This window comes from Narcine bancroftii, chromosome 14, assembly GCF_036971445.1.
Source record: "Narcine bancroftii isolate sNarBan1 chromosome 14, sNarBan1.hap1, whole genome shotgun sequence".
Lineage (NCBI taxonomy): Eukaryota > Metazoa > Chordata > Chondrichthyes > Torpediniformes > Narcinidae > Narcine > Narcine bancroftii.
This window is the reverse complement of record NC_091482.1, coordinates 51,798,709-51,817,405: the sequence shown is the minus strand read 5'-3', so window position 1 is coordinate 51,817,405 and position 18,697 is coordinate 51,798,709. Positions and strand designations below refer to the sequence as shown.

General features: G+C 43.4%; 1 protein-coding gene across 3 annotated transcripts in view; it reads right to left on the bottom strand.

The window, feature by feature from the left end:
• The window catches only part of bnc1 (basonuclin zinc finger protein 1), a 107,664-nt gene that overhangs the window by 11,146 nt on the left and 77,821 nt on the right, over positions 1–18,697 (bottom strand). For 2 of the 3 annotated variants that reach the window (XM_069911532.1, XM_069911533.1), the window contains exon 4: positions 2,060–3,984. In XM_069911532.1, coding sequence (XP_069767633.1) covers positions 2,060–3,984 — 1,925 coding nt within the window. Of the gene's footprint in view, positions 1–2,059; positions 3,985–7,440; positions 7,583–18,697 lie in introns of those variants that run through there. The other variant, XM_069911534.1, reaches the window with a different exon arrangement.

Sequence of the window (18,697 nt, the reverse complement as noted above, 5' to 3'; positions counted from 1 at the left end):
CACCTGATTTTCCTTCCGGGCCCTCTCCAGTCAGATGGCATTAACATTGACTTTTCTGGTTTCTGCAAACCTGGTCTCCTTTTTCTCTTCCCCCTGTCAGCTCTTCACCCCTTCCCTCTCTATTCACAGAGCCATTCCTCCTCCCCTTGCTTGCTGCTGTGCTCTCCCTCCTTTCTCCACCTATTACCTCCTGCCTTTGTGCCTCTCTCTTACCCTTTCATTCAGACGCCTGCTGACATTTTTTTCCCTACCAATAAACGCCACAAGCCCAAAATGTCAGTTTTATCTCTGCTATATAAAGGACACTGTTTTACCTGCTGAGTTTCTCCAGCATTGTGTTTTTACTTCAACCACGTTAATGCCATCTGACTGGAGAGGGCCCGGAAGGAAAACCAGGTATGGTTCCTCCAATTTACGTGTGGTCTTGTGTGGGATAGCACATGGGGAGAACATAGAAACTCCTTATCGACAGCGCTGGATTTGAACCCAGGTCGCTGGTGCTAACTGCCTGGCTAACCGGGCCACCCAAGGTGATTTTTTATCTTCACTACACTTCCCATTCATTCTTACTGACCAACACTAGCTCTCCATTTTCCACTCTCATTTCAAACACTCTTTGTCATATTTTAATCTCCCCATGGCATAATGGTCCCTATGTTCTCTTTAATCCATAACAATCCATCTCTATCTGAAAATGTCCACATTGCTTCATCTGCAACCTCTCTCGTGGGCATTGGTGCCTTCACCCAGTCAAATTCCATCTTCTGGAATTCCTTCGCTGAACCCTTTGGAACCTATGATCATTTTCTTAGACCTTCTCAAACATCTAATACACCCTCCTGCAGATTGCACCTTGGGTTGATAACAGCTCTGTGAAGCAACTTGGGACCTTACGCTATGTTAAATGAGTGAGGAAACAAAAAATAGATAAGGATTGAATGTGGCATTAATGTGAAATAGACCAATAATAATTCTCCGGGCATGTGAATGGAAAGGGCAATTAAAGATCTCTGACTGTCCAATACCAGGATATCAGGTAGTTTGGTCTTTGGGAATTCAAATGAGCTATCTGTTAGTGTACCTCAATGTGGTCAATCCCTCTAACACTGGAAGAAAGTTATCATAATTACAAAACTGATAAAATGCAGTCAGCTGAAACGTTGCCTCCTATTGACTGTCAAAACACTGAAATAATTTCAGTAATTTCAAGAGAGAGATGAATGGAAAATGTACGTCCATCTGAATGTTTCCACATTTGTATCTCTTCTATGGACTACGTAAATCAGTGTCAGGAACGAAAAAACAATGTCGTCAGCAATAGTCCAACATCCGGCTCTCCTGTTTTGAAGACATCGATATTTGCTGGACCATCCTTGCAACATCCTTGCAGTATGTCACACAGATCAGTTTTAGCGAGTATTTTAGCAAGCCCATCACAAATTTTGCTCTCAACACTCTCTTTTTCTCTCCCGAGACGAGATGATTAAGTGATTTAACATTGTCTAGCTATCAATAACCAGCTCCAGGCTTAACTAATAATTGACTGTACTTATGGCAGGGAATCCCTCAAATTGACAAAAAAAAATTCATTGATAGCTTAAATTATGTCTCAAAGTTATTATTTTCTTTTCTCAGACAATATAATGCAAGGCCTTTCATTTTACATCTGAAAGCAATTTAATCAGGTTTGTTTTCATGTAACAATTAAAGACAAAATTGCAGGTAAGCTGCTTAAAGGGCTGATCTCCCCCCAATTCACCCCCCCTTCTTTTGTTTGCTCCCCACTCCCGCAGACTGCACAGCTGCACTTCTGAATCCCTCGGGCCAATGCAGGTGGGATGGCCAAAAGTCTAACAGCACCGTCTCAGACACAACTCTGTTTTCTGTACCTGTGCCAGAAACGTTTGGTGCCTGCCAAGAAAAATCCAGGCAAAAGGTTCTCAAAACATGCAAATGCGAACACCAGTTTGAGAACATGAGGTGAAGTGAATCGGTACATTATTGAACTAACTGCGATGTTTTTTTTAAAAAGAAAAACAAGAAGCGACTTAGCACTGACCTGTCTCTACTGCGCCTTGAAGGGAAAGCTGCATTACAACCTCCAACTGTGCACATGTGCATCTCCTTCAGATGCACATTTTTGTAATGCAATTTAACACTGTAAGAACTCTTAAACACCTTCTTGCAGACATAGCAATAGTTCGGATTAGAGGTACCCTGATTATCTTCATGATCAGCATCTGGCTGTGGACATGTACAGCCATTCACCGTGGGACTGCCACAGCCCAGTGATCTGGCCTTCTGCTGCATTAACGCTCGGCTGAAGTCTCCATTGATGAGCCTGTACTGCATTTTATAATCGTTCATCAGCAGGTCTGCCTGCAACCAACCTTCTGATTTGGATAACAAGCTCTCCCCTGTGTCCGTTTCACTCTCCCTTTGCTCGTCCCCATAGGAGGAAAGTATGACAGTTTTTGCTTTCATGTAAGGATCACTATTCTCCAAGTGGTGCGGATCAATGCCCGACTTTCCGCTGTTAATTGCTTGGGCATCAGCGGTTATTACATCTGGCTGCTGCAATTTAGGTGCCTGTTCTTCCACGTCAGACAAATAACTTGCCCCACTTCCTGTTCTTTCCAAGTCGTATTTCATGTCCTTGAACTCATTATCGCTTCCAAGTTGTGCAGCCCGATCACAGTTAGAAACTCCGCTTTCGGGATCCTCCAATTCCTCCATGGTTTCGATCTCAATTTTGACAGGCATGCTGGACTTTCGGGATTTCTTCTTTGGTACGGGATCTGCGACCGGTTCCCTTGCTGGGATCTGCTCTTGGACTGAAGCCGCTGCATGCGGTAACGGTGGGAGTGCCGCCTGTGGGATGGCAATTTCAGCTGGTGACACCAGGCTGCGGTAGAAGGGAAGGACCGGTTGCACCGTCTTCAGGTTTGGAAAGGCCGCGCCATGCCCAGCGTTCTGAGCATTACTCTGAACATTCGACTCCGATCGGGGATTCTCAAACCCTGTGAGGGAACGGGAATCTGTGCCGGAACAGTTACTGACATCAAACCTCTTACTGTTGACTTGGATAACTGTTGCTAAAGAGCAGTTTCTTAGATCCTTGTCACGACTATTTTTCATGGTTGGCATATGAAGCCTGGGGTTGGGATTCGAACTGTGGCGATTGCGACTCCGCAGGGAACTGAAAACCATGTTGCAACCTTCAACAGTGCACTTGTGTTTAATTTTCAGATGAACGGCATTGTAATGAATCTTCAATGTGCCTTTATCATAAAAGGTCTTCTCACATGCACTGCAGTAAACTCGCCCCTTGATTGTGAGGCTGCCAGGTTTATCCATGGCCTTGACTTTAGACACATGAGAGTGCAGTTGCGCTTGCTCAAGCTCCTGGTTTGGAGTTACACTCAGCGAAGGGGATGTCACCACACTTGAGTCATTGGTGGAATCATTTTTCAGGTCTCGAGTAATCTTATCCTGGGAACTCTGGCTATTTTCTTCAGTGCTCTGAAATGAATCAACATCAGTGCTTACAAGGAAACTCTTGCTCATGGGGATTGGCATTTCCTGCTTCGTTTCCCTGAGTTTCTCTTGGGATTGGTCAAGGAGAAAACTATTGGGAGACGTTCCTAGTAGAGGCATTTGAATAGGATTAAAAAATTGGAAGGGCAACATAAAAGCCAGGTTGTTCACTATTTTCTCAAAGTGATGAATACTGTTTGGATTTACTTTTTCCAAATGCGTGGACAGACTGGAGTTTCTAGTTTGATTGTTGTTTTCTATGAAAGCTCTGATATCGGAGTTGCTCTTAGCAGTCGGGACAACCACGGCATTTCCCTCCTTTTCTTGAATTGCCATGAGTTCAACAATGGACTTGGTTTCCCCAAAACGAAGGAATTGGTGCAGAGAGACCATTTCTTCATCATAGGTCATTATATTCCACCGATCGAGTACTTTTCCCGAGGCATCCTATGGCAGAAGAATTAGCAAGGGTTAAAATTCTTACAGCTTAATATTAAATACTTAATTATGACAACTGCTAAATATGGTTAATTTTCCAGATACACTTTTGTGACAGGAAACTCAGACCGTTACATAGGCTCCCTCCCGTCCATCAACACTCCTCATAACCTCAGAAGAGCCTCCAACATATTAGTAGACTCACTCCAAACATATACCTTCCCCCCCCCCTCCACCCCCATTGGGAAGAAGATACACAATGTGAGATCATAAGGCAGCTAAACTGAGGATATTTTCTTTTTCACTGCTATCTGACTTCTGATCAAGCATAATACTGGTAAAATTATGCCTTTGCTCTGTTCCAATCCCTCTGTAACTCAAGTCAAGTCTATTGTCATCTGATTGTACATGTACCATCTGATGAAACAGCGTTCTCTGGTCCCAGGTGCAAAACATGCAGATACACAACCAGACGTGACACACATATAAACAATATATATGCAGGAGAAGTATTTATATTCTGCATGGGTGTTTTCTTGCTGTCCAACGTATGAGCCAAAGAGATGGATTGCACACAAAAGGAACCTTCTTACTGTACCTCAGTACACCTGACAATAAACTTGAACTTGAAATGTTGCAGAGCTTTTCTAACATGTGTTGGTACTGGGTATCATTCCCAGCTGCCAGTAGGAATTCTTAAAGCAACCTTTAGAAATCACAGCAAACAATGAACCTACCAGTATATGAACAAACAGGTTACCCAGCTTTCTTGCACTTTTATTGAACAATGAACATTAACCCAAAATATCCCAATGCATCAGCCAAACAAAACCGGAAAAGAAGTGAAACAAGATTCTGATTGGATAAGAACAAATAGCAATGACATCATCAATGACATCATAAAGTTAAGGATCTTTGACCTCAGATACCTTTTCTTGTCCTATCCCTGATATCCCTCAATCCCAGTGCTATCCTGCAAACTCTGTTCCAGAACAGATTCTATCTGAATCAGTGACTAACAATCTACAACTCCCCAGGGTGGAAAATTCTTAAAATTCACCGCCCTCTAAATGAAAATATTTCTTCTCATCTCAGTCTGATTTTGATTCTACGACAGCCTCTGTTCCAAATCTTCCTTGCGAGGCACTTAAATAAAATGTTGTATGTTTCATTGAGGTCATCATTCATTCTTGAAAACTTTACAGAAGAGATCAAAAGTCTACCCATTCTCTTCGCAGGAACCAGTCTGCTGAATTCTTGCTGTATTCACTCAATAGCAAGTTCCTTCCACTTGCTGCCCAAGGTTGATATAATTGCACGCATCGCTATTTTTGCATTCAAATTCTCATGCAGCAAACGGTTCATGTTCCCAACCGCCTTCGGCACCTGCAAGTTGGCTTTAAGCAATGGGTCTCTTTTAACATCAACTTTTCCGAATCTCTCACCAAGACATAAAATCGAGAGGTGAAGTGACACAACAAAAAACTTCCTTCTAAAATGCAGCTGTTACAATTTTCCAACATGTACTCAAACCGTCTGCAAGCCTGGTCATAGTTTTTGGAGATTTCTGAAGGTGTAGAGTTCTCATCAGTCACAAAGGGTCAAAGGAGAGAAATTGAGAGGAGAGTGAATGTGATGGCTTAAGTCTGCATTGAAGATGGAGCAGGGGTGGACAGGGAAAACACAATCTGCAGCAAGCCCAAAAGTATGCAAGCTGGGGGCCAGGAAAGGATGCTGGGGTCTGGTGGGGGAGAATCAAAATGAGAAAGGCGGCTTTATAATCGAGCTGCAACTAAATGAAGCAAACTAATCCTGAGGCAATAGGAAATGAGGCTTCGGATAATTGAGATAGAAGCAGAAAGAGTTGAAATCTGTGCAAAATGGGGATTTGGCTGCAAAGAGAATGAAGGAGTTTAACCTCGATCTTTTGATTTATAATTGTGGTCTGGCGGCAGCGGCTGTGAATCTGACTGTGGCATTCCTGTCGTTTAGCAGCAGCCCGGGAGTGGGGCTGTTCACGGATTCAATTCAATTGCAAATTACAGCAATTCCTTTCCACAGCTTGGCATTTTGTTGCTCTTATTACAGGGACGCTGCTACTTCATCGCCACAATACTCTGAAACGAATAACACTCATGCTTTTGCGGCGTGCAAAAGTTAGATGTGAAAACTCATCTGTGACCTTGTGTGCTTTCCTCCCTCTCCACCGTCCAAGCCAACAAAAGACAATCAGCATCGAACGTGAACCATTTATGTACTCTTCTAACTAAAATATCCTAGAAATATTATCCACTTGCAAGTATTTCACTCATTTTTGTTTTTAGCACCGTCCAGCCCTAAAAAAAGGGCTAATTTTACATGCATGGATTACAAAACCTTCAGATAAATCTCAAAGTATGTTTTAAAGTCAGTGTTCACCAATGGGGAGTATTTTCTGCAGAACATTGATTGGTTATGCTTGGTTCTCGTCAGGGGATGGTGCTCACTGGCCGGAAGTCATTGTACAACTTGGGGAGGAGTCAGAACCCCTTTACTGAGAGACAGATTCAGGATAGGGTATCCAACTTAAAATTCTAGAATCAGATTTTATTGTCATGTAATATGTTGTTTGGCGGCAGAATCACAGTGCAAACACTTATGTAGAAACCACTTTACAAAATAAATAAGGAAGAGTGCAGGAAAAAGTCAAAGTGAGGTGGTGCCTGCGGTTCATTATTCATTCAGGAATCTGACGGCAGCAGGGAAGAAGCTGTTCTTGTGCCGCTGAGAGCTCATCTTCAGGCTCCTGTACCTTTTTCCCAAGGGTAGCAGAGTGACGAGAGCGTGGCCTGATGGTGGTGGGGGTAGAGGCTGTTTTCTTCAGACACCATCTCTTGTAGATGCCCTCGATGGGGTGAAGACCGTGATGTCGCAGGCCGAGCTAGCAACACTTTGGAGTTATTCTCTGGTCTTGAGCATTGGCGCCCCTGTACCAGACAGCGATGCATGCAGCCAAATGCTCTCCAGGGTACACCTGTGGAAGTTTTTGGGAGTCTTGGGTGACGTAACAAACCTTGTCAAAAGTCTCACAAGCATAGCTGCTGGCGAGCCTTCTTCGTGATTGCATCGACGTGGAGGCTCAAGGACAGATCCTCAGAGATGTTGACATCCAGAAATTTGAAGTTCTTGACCCTTTCCATGACTGAGCCCTCGCTAAGGACTGAGTCATGTTTTCTTGACGATGTACCTTCTGAAGTCCAAAAACATCTCCTCGGTTTTGCTAATGTTGAGGGCAAGTTTATTGGTGTGACGCTCTTCAACGGGCCAATCTATCTCCCTCCTGTACACTTCTTCTTTGCCGTTTGTGATTCAGCCGACAAACATGGCGTCATCAGCAAACTTGTAGGTACCATTGGAATTGTGCCTGGCCACACAGTCATGGGTGCAGAGTGAGAAGAGCAGAGGGCAATAAAAGAAGCAACAGACCTAATGATTGGATCAGGATGTTCTTCAGATCTGAGGTTCAGTCCCTGAGACAGAAGAGTTTGAGCAAGTCAAGGCTGGGGTTGACATCTCCAGGATCTTGCATTGCAAGAGTCTCTGTCAGTGAATAGATCAATACATTTCACCTGCTAGAATCTGCAGTTTACCCATTCACTGCTACATACATCATAACATGAGGTAACCTGGCAACAGCTTTGTCAATCCACACAATAGAGCACTCTTTGATAATACATCCATTGTCACCTGCCACGTTCCTCCTCCATCTAATGTTCCACCTGCAGTTGCTACACAATGGGCACAAGCTGCACTCTTAACAGCTAGACTGCAGACCGTGGTTCTCAACCTTTTTCTTTTCACTCACGTACCACTTTAAGTAATCCTTACGCCATCAGTGCTCTGTGATTAGTAAGGGATTGCTTAAGGTGGGATGTGGGTGGAAAGAAGGTTGAAAACCACTGTTTTATTTGTCCCTAATTGACTCGTTATGTGCACGGTTTCAGTACTCCAAAGGAAGTGGGCCAATGACAGCTTTTCTCCAGCCAAATATTTCAGTAATAATTGGGTCCAGAGCAGTGATTCTCAACTTTCCCTTCCCACTCACATCCCACCTTAAGCAGTCCCCAACTAATCACAGAGCACCGATGGCATAAGGATTATTTAAAGTGGGATGTGGGTAGAAAGAAAAAGGTGGAGAATCACTGCTGTAGACAATGCAGAAGGAAATAGCAAAAGGTAAGCTGCTTTAGGGTACACCAAGCCCATATTTCAGCTCCTGGTAATCTGGACAATTTTAGAGGTACGTGACTCACAGTGGAATGTTGCTACTGGGATGACCTGGAGGTGAGGGGATGGGAACAGGGCAAGTGGGAAGGAAGTCATGGCTACTGTGACTTCCACCTCCACCTGGTGTCTGTGATTAGTGGAACTGCCTGCAGTATTTGGCAGATTTCAGTAACTATTTCCTTCCGTGCCACTCCTGGAAGACCCTGGGGATGCATTCTGTCCAGATCAGTGGTTCTCAACCTATTTCCTACCACTTTAAGATGGCATCCCTATGCCATCGGTGTTCTGTTAGTAAGGGATTGCTTAAGGTGGGATGGGAAGGCTGAGAATCACTGCTCTAGACCCAATTGTTATTGAAATATTTTGGTTGAGAAAAATTGTTATTGGCCCATTTCCTTTGGAGTTATGAAACCATGCACATAACGAGTCAATTAGGTACAATTAAAACAGTGGTTTTCTAACATTCTTTCCACCCACATATCACCCTAAGCAATCCCTTACCAATCACAGAGCATCAATGGCATAAGGAATACTTAAAGTGGTATGTGAGTGGAAAGAAAAAGGTTGAGAACCACTGGTTCTGGACAGAATGCATCCCCAAGGTCTTCCAGGAGTGGCACAGAAGGAAATAGTTACTGAAATCTGCCAAATACTGCAGGCAGTTCCACCAATCACAGACCACACCAGAGGAGGGCCCTGGCTTGACATGTCACACCCCTGCTGGAGTCCAGCTCAAACTCTGCTCATGAACTTATACTTTATCACCTTAATGGCAGTCAAAGTCTGAAATTCCTGAAGAATACACACAGTTCCATTCAAGGCAATCCTAAACAAACCTGCAAGTATGAATGATCTTCTAATGAAGCAGCAATTGAGGTGAATGAATCATTATGGTTCTCATTTGTTCATGTAGATTTGATCTCAGGAGGCTTTCTCAAGCACTTTATCAATGTAATGGAATATTCCTATCAATATTACACCAGTAAGTCTCTCAGCATTTCAACAAACAGGAGTAAATGATACGTCTTGACCTTATTGGACACCTTAGAGGAGTTCCCAGGTGAAAGGACTGCTCCGTCATCAGTATCCTGCTCTGTAAGTGGAAGGAGAGATCAGGAGACCAGGTCCGGTGTTAACAATGGAAGACCAATGGCTCACTGCTCACTTCACAAACCTGACAGTAACTACAACGAGAAGATGAGCAGACTTTGCAGTATGAGGACAAGGAGAGAAGTCTTGGACTGTGATGGATTCCCTCACTGGGGGTCCATCTTCCTTCAGTTTCATGCTCTCTCTCCAGCTCCATTCCTCCCCCCCTTTGCCCTGATGTGCCTCAGTGAGCTTTGCCCACATCTCTGCCGGAAGAGGCTGATTACCAAACCACAGATGCCACATTTAAATTCTCCAGGGAAATTCAAATTCTAGTAATCAGCAATCAGGATCAAAGACTAGGCCGAGACACGAGCGTGTCATTTTGGCTCTGAGCACATTTACATGTGACTCCACCCTCTCCCCAAAAGTGTGCAAGATATCGATATCCAGAGCTAAATTTAACTCATAAATCCTTGATGAATATCTGAACTGTGTGATTGCTCTGGTGTGCTTGGATCATTTTATTCATGTCCCTTTGTCATCTTTAATTCCCATTACCTAGTCTGCAATCAGCTGCCTCTCTGTGAGCTCAGGCAACTGCGTTCGAAGTGGAGCCAATCAGATGCAAGTGTTACATGAAATAATACATGCAAAGCAGATCACAAGTGTTATGCAAAACATATGTGCAACCACACACATCCCAAATTCTCAGGAGCAGGTCTCCTACCATATGGTTATAATGTAACAATAATATGCTATTTCCTAAGAGCATGAATGCCACAACATGACTAAAATAAAATGTTCACATTGAGCTGTTGGTTAAAGCAGAATGTCCACTTGAATGCCGCACAGTGTAATTAACATATTATGCTATAAATCAATTTCGTAGCTTCTAAGCAGGACTCAAAGGGTGATGTCATTCAACATTTAATTGCCTGTAATTTTTACATCCAGAATTAAACACCTGGATGTTGTTCTGATTTACATGCTTGTTTTCTGTACCAATGATGCATTTGTGGTTCATGAACATATTTCTCTGTATCTGTGATTGGTTTACATTGCAAAATTAGGCTGAGTTTGCCCCTAATAAATTTGTGGGGTGGATAATTGGTAAACACAGTAATATTTTTTAAAAATTGCTTTTTATTACACATACAGTACGGTAACAGGCCATTTTGGCTCATGAGTCCGCGCCGCCCAGTTTACATTCAATTAACCTACACCCCCGGTACATTTCAAACGGTGGGAGGAAACCAGTGCCCCCGGGAAAACCCACGCAGACAAGGGGAGAACGTACAAACTCCTTAAACATAGTGTGGGATCCGAACCCGATCCCGATCGCCTTTAATGATGTATCAACTTTTTATTTCTTGAGTATAATTAGTGACTGAACCTCCAAATCCAAAATGAAACCATGAAGAAATCTCCCATCTCTTTCCTGACTGTTTGGCCCTTAATTTGAGGTGTTCAGTCCTGGTGTCAGACACTCCAAACAGAAGGAAATTCAACACTGCAAGCTCGTTTAAATTTAAATTTAGACATACGGCATGGTAGCTGGCCCTTTCAGCCCACGATCCCGTACCGCCCAATTACACGCCATTGACCTACGTTCATCCCTGGTATGTTTTGAAGGGTAGAAGGAAACTGAAGCACCCGGACGAAACTCACACAGACACGGGGAGAACGTGCAACTCTTTACAGAGAGCGCAGGATTCAAACCACAGACCTGATCGCTGGCGCTGTAACAGCATTGCACCAACCGTTCCTCTATCTGTGCCACACACTGTTGTCAAACCCCATAAGAATAATGTTTTAATGAAATAATATAAGGTCCTTCTAAAGTCTAGAGATCATGGGCTTAGTCTTCTTAAACTCTCTTCAGAGAATCAATCTGGTGAACTTTTGCTGTGCTCTCTCTGTCACAAGTATGCCTTTCTCTATGCAGGGAGACCAGATTTGTATGCATTATTCTGGATATGGTCTCATTAGGCTCCCCTGTAAATGCAACAAACATCCATAGTTTTGCACTTGTTTCCTCTTGCAATAAAGCCCAGTAGAGAGTTGCTTTCCCATGCGATATCTGCAAGTTAACTTGCACTGATTCATGTTTATATATACTCTCTAATCACCAACTCTTCAATCTCCAACTATTTAACAAACATCCTGCCCCTTTTTCTTCCCAACAGAAGTGGACACCCTGGACATTTTTTATGTTATATTTCACCAGCCAATTTCTTGCCCATTTTCTTAGACCGTTGATCGGCCCACTAGACCAGGGGTGTCAAACTCAAATTCACAGAGGGCCAAAATTAAAAACTTGGACGAAGTCGTGGGCCAAACGAAATATTTATTGAAAATTTTCAACAACATCTGCATGTTTTCTCTTCTTTCAACATATGTAATGTTAAACCTTTTCTTATTAAAATAAATGTTTAATAATAGTTTTGGTTAAACTCTTTCCAGAAGAAGCGTTAACAAATGAGAAATAAAATATTCAATAAATAATATTTCTCTATAGCCTTTAAGCTCCTTTTAAATGTATTTTTTTCACAAGCCAACAAGTCAAAAAAATAACAACTTGCTTCAATGACAAACAGGTTTGTCTTTTAAAATGATGAACATATAGTCTGCCTCCCATCTGTCTTGAAAGGTCCTGTTCCCTGTCTTTCGTTTGGCCATTTTTCGTAAGGGGTTTATTACATGTGAGTTCGGCGACAGGTCGCAGATGGTAATGAAAGGAAAGAGAGGAGGTGGGGGCGATTAGGGGGCTGACAGGCCGGCGCCAACGCATTTGCAAAGCATTCTGGGATTTGTAGTATTAGCTGTGCATGCGCTATACTGGCGCGGCGGCCAGTGGGCCAGCTCTAATACATATTTGATATGATCTTGCGGGCCAAATATAATTATATCACGGGCCAAATTTGGCCCGCGGGCCTAAGTTTGACATGTGTGCACTAGACCATTTCTACATTCCCCTCGCAGCCCACACCGCCACCTAGAGTTTGGGTAAAGCACAAATCCTGCGCCAAGTTTCAAGGACAGAAAGCAGGAAATCATGGGTCACTACGGCGAACGTGTTAACTGGAAAATGCTGGAGGCAATGGTGGAACATTTAGAAAATCATAACATCATCAACTAGAGTGAACATGGTTTTATAAAAGGGAACACAGCCCAGGATATCATAGGCAAAACCCTCTTCACCATTGAGAACATCTACAGGGAACATTACTGTTGGAGAGCAGCAGCAATCATCAAGAACCCACACCACCTAGCACACACTCTATTCTCACTGCTACCATCAGGAAAGAGGTAGAGTTGCCCCAAGACTTACACCAACAAGTTCAGGAACAGCTCCAGCATTAGACTCCTCAACAACAAACTCAATCTTCTCCACTGGATTTTTTTTTTCTCTCTGCATTGCACAGTCAGTTCGTCTACATATCTTTATTTGTTTACATGAACATATCTTCGTGCACAAGTTCTTTGCACTACCAGTAAGTGGTAACTCCGCCTTGCCTGCAGAATAAAGCATCTCAGGTTTGTATATGATGTCATGTGTGTATTCTGAAAATAAATCTGAACTTTGGGAAAACAAGTTTGTCAAATCTGTTGGAACTCTGGGGATGTCATAAAGTGGATATAAATGAGATGAATGTTTGGATTTACAGAAGGCATTTTATAAGATGCTACTTAAAGGATTGCTGAACAACATGATACCAGATAGTGGGTAGTCTAGTGGCATGGGTAGAATCAGTGTACTAGCAGAAAGTAGAGACAAGGCATGAATGGGTTATTTTCGGATTGTTAATCAGCAGTTGAAATTATAATGTTATACGAAAGGGAGAAGAAACTGCGTGCACTGGAGACAAATTTTCCAATGACAAACCAGGAGGGAACGCAAGGAGATATAACGTGTCAAGGGAACGGGCGAAAGTTGGAAGTTGGCTTATGATGAGCAAATATGTGAAAAGTTACTCACTTTTTGGGAGGAATCATGAAAAAGCAGATTATTATCAAAATGGACTGGGACTTGTGTAGGAAGGGAAACGTTTGTGGGTTCAAAGTGCAAAGACACAGACTGAACACAGGAAGTATCTTAATTCAAAAAAGTAAGGGATGCAACAGGGATAACACACACTTGTTATTCTCAATCACACAACACAGTATAATCAGTCACATCGGGCTTTAACTACCGACACTAACAACTGGTCACACTTATACACTACATCCCAGTCACATCGGGCTTTACACTACTGACACGAACAACTGGTCACACTTATACACTACATCCCAGCAACATCAGGTTTAACACTACCAACACTAACAACTGGTCACACTTTTACACTACATCCCAGTCACTTCGGGCTTTACACTACTGACACTAACAACTGGTCACACTTATACACTACATCCCAGTCACATCGGGCTTTACACTACTGACACTAACAACTGGTCACACTTATACACTACATCCCAGTCACATCAGGCTTTACACTACCGACACAAACAACTGGTCACAATTATACACTACAACCCAGTCACATCGGGCTTTACACTACCGACACTAACAACTTGTCACACTTATACACTACATCCCAGTCACATCGGGCATTACACTACCGACACTAACAACTGGTCACACTTATACACTACCTCCCAGTCACATCGGGCTTTACACTACCAACACTAACAACTGGTCACACTTATACACTACATCCCAGTCACATCGGGCTTTACACTACCGACACTAACAACTGGTCACACTTATACACTAAATCCCAGTCACATCGGGCTTTACACTACCGACGCTAACAACTGGTCACACTTATACACTACATCCCAGTCACAGCAGGCTTTACACTATCGACACTAACAACTGGTCACACATATACACTACATCCCAGTTACATCAGGCTTTACACTACCGACACTAACAACTGGTCACACTTATACACTACATCCCAGTCACATCAGGCTTTACACTAACAACTGGTCACACTTATACACTACATCCCAGTCACATCGGGCTTTACACTACCGACACTAACAACTGGTCACACTTATACACTACATCTCAGTCACATCGGGCTTTACACTACCGACACTAACAACTGGTCACACTTATACACTACATCCCAGTCACATCGGGCTTTACACTAGCGACACTAACAACGGGTCACACTTATACACTACATCCCAGTCACATCAGGCATTACACTATCGACACTAACAACTGGTCACACATATACACTACATCCCAGTTACATCAGGCTTTACACTACCGACACTAACAACTGGTCACACTTATACACTACCTCCCAGTCACATCGGGCTTTACACTACCGACACTAACAAATGGTCACACTTATACACTACATCCCTGTTACATCAGGCTTTACACTAACAACTGGACACACTTATACACTACATCCCAGTCACATCGTGCTTTACACTACCGACACTAACAACTGGTCACACTTATACACTACATCCCAGTCACATCGGGCATTACACTACCGACACTAACAAATGGTCACACTTATACACTACATCCCAGTCACATCGGGCTTTACACTACCGACACTAACAACTGGTCACACTTATACACTACATCACAGTCACATCGGGCTTTACACTACCGACACTAACAACTGGTCACACTTATACACTACCTCCCAGTCACATCGGGCTTTACACTACCGACACTAACAACTGGTCACACTTATACACTACATCCCAGTCACATCGGGCTTTACACTAACAACTGGTCACACTTATACACTACATCCCAGTCACATCGTGCTTTACACTACCGACACTAACAACTGGTCACACTTATACACTACATCCCAGTCACACCAGGTTTTACACTACCGACACTAACAACTGGTCACACTTATACACTACATCCCAGTCACATCGGGCTTTACACTAAGAACTGGTCACACTTACACACTACATCCCAGTCACATCGGGCTTTACACTACCAACACTAACAACTGGTCACACTTATACACTACATCCCAGTCACATCGGGCTTTACACTACCGACACTAACAACTGGTCACACTTATACACTACATCCCAGTCACATCAGGCTTTACACTACCGACGCTAACAACTGGTCACACTTATACACTACATCCCAGTCACAGCAGGCTTTACACTATCGACACTAACAACTGGTCACACTTATACACTACATCCCAGTCACATCGGGCTTTACACTACCGACACTAACAACTGGTCACACTTATACACTACATCCCAGTCACATCGGGCTTTACACTACTGACACTAACAACTGGTCACACATATACACTACATCCTAGTTACATCAGGCTTTACACTACCGACACTAACAACTGGTCACACTTATACACTACATCCCAGTCACATCGGGCTTTACACTACCGACACTAACAACTGGTCACACTTATACACTACATCCCAGTCACATCGGGCTTTACACTACCGACACTAACAAGTGGTCACACTTATACACTACATCCCAGTCACATCAGGCTTTACACTACCGACACTAACAACTGGTCACACTTATACACTACATCCCAGTCACATCGGGCTTTACACTACCGACACTAACAACTGGTCACACTTATACACTACATCCCAGTCACATCAGGCTTTACACTACCGACACTAACAACTGGTCACACTTATACACTACATCCCAGTCACATCGGGCTTTACACTACCGACACTAACAACTTGTCACACTTATACACTACATCACAGTCACATTGGGCTTTACACTACCGACACTAACAACTGGTCACACTTATACACTACATCCCTATCACATCGGGCTTTACACTACCGACACTAACAACTGGTCACACTTATACACTACATCCCAGTCACATCGGGCTTTACACTACCGACACTAACAACTGGTCACACTTATACACTACATCCCTATCACATCGGGCTTTACACTACCGACACTAACAACTGGTCTCACTTATACACTACATCCCAGTCACATCGGGCTTTACACTACCGACACTAACAACTGGTCACACTTATACACTACATCTCAGTCACATCGGGCTTTACACTACCGACACTAACAACTGGTCACACTTATACACTACATCCCAGTTACATCAGGCTTTACACTACCGACACTAACAACTGGTCACACTTATACACTACATCCCAGTCACATCAGGCTTTACACTACTGACACTAACAACTTGTCACACTTATACACTACATCCCAGTCACATCGGGCTTTACACTACCGACACTAACAACTGGTCACACTTATACACTACATCCCAGTCACATCAGGCTTTACACTACCGACACTAACAACTGGTCACACTTATACACTACATCCCAGTCACATCAGGCTTTACACTACCGACACTAACAACTGGTCACACTTATACACTACATCCCAGTCACATGGGGTTTTACACTACCGACACTAACAACTTGTCACACTTATACACTACATCACAGTCACATTGGGCTTTACACTACCGACACTAACAACTGGTCACACTTATACACTACATCCCTATCACATCGGGCTTTACACTACCGACACTAACAACTGGTCACACATACACTACATCCCAGTCACATCGGGCTTTACACTACCGACACTAATAACTGGTCACACTTATACACTACATCCCTATCACATCGGGCTTTACACTACTGACACTAACAACTGGTCACACTTATACACTACATCCCAGTCACATCGGGCTTTACACTACCGACACTAACAACTGGTCACACTTATACACTACATCCCAGTCACATCGGGCTTTACACTACCGACACTAACAACTGGTCACACTTATACACTACATCCAAGTCACATCGGGCTTTACACTACCGACACTAACAACTGGTCACACTTATACACTACATCCCAGTCACATCAGGCTTTACACTACCGACACTAACAACTGGTCACACTTATACACTACATCCCAGTCACATCGGGCTTTACACTACCGACACTAACAACTGGTCACACTTATATACTACATCCCAGTCACATCGGTCTTTACACTACCGACACTAACAACTGGTCACACTTATACACTACATCACAGTCACATCGGGCTTTACACTACCGACACTAACAACTGGTCACACTTATACACTACATCCCTATCACATCGGGCTTTACACTACCGACACTAACAACTGGTCACACTTATACACTACATCCCAGTCACATCGGGCTTTACACTACCGACACTAATAACTGGTCACACTTATACACTACATCCCTATCACTTTGGGCTTTACACTACCGACACTAACAACTGGTCACACTTATACACTACATCCCAGTCACATCGGGCTTTACACTACCGACACTAAGAACTGGTCACACTTATACACTACATCCCAGTCACATCGGGCTTTACACTACCGACACTAACAACTGGTCACACTTATACACTACATCCCAGTCACATCGGGCTTTGCACTACCGACACTAACAACTGCATTCAGACTTATAACTACCAAGGATTACAGAATGCTACTTCCTTTTTCCAATGTGTGCACTGCCTCATTGCTGCCTAACTGCCCATTCCCTGTGTTGTGCACATGTGACCTTCAGCATTGTCCACATTTCGTGATCTGGGGTGGAACAGGATTTGTCTCAGTACAGAAGAGCAAAGAGAAATAACTACTTCACGTAGTAGACTTTATAGAACAGTAAGCTGGTGAGTCCGTCCCAGGTAATCATTAGGTGATTAAAATGGCCAGTGATCAGGTGTGCACTAATGGGTAGGTAGAGTCCAACCTTGATTGGCAGGTGATGGATCTTCCGACTAGGTTGCAGATAGAGAGGTCACGTGATCCTCCACAATCCACATTCCCACCAGGTTCCAGACAAAGAGGTCACTTGAGCCTCCACAATCCACAGTGCAGGGTCTACAAAATATTACGTGTAACCCTTACACATGAAACAAAACAAAGTTAATGTGCAGGTATAGCACACAATTAGGAAGACTAATGGAATGCTGGTCTTTGCTGCAAAAGATCTGGAGTATAAAAGCAGGGAATTTTATACACAATCTCTCAGGGCACTGCTGAGTACTGTGTGGAATTTTCTTTCCTGAATTTGAGCAAGGATGTTTTTATATTGGAGGCAGCACAGAGAAGGTTCATTGGGTTGATTCCTGGGATAAATGTGATTAAGAGTTATAGTCAATGGGGTTTAGAAGAGAGAGGGAGAAGAGGGGAGATAGAGAAGAGAGGGATAAGAAGAGAGAAGGGAGGATAGAGACTGAGAGAGAGGGAAAGAAGGGAGAGATAGGAGAGAGGGGAGGATAGAGAGTGAGAGAGAGGGAAAGAGTGGAGA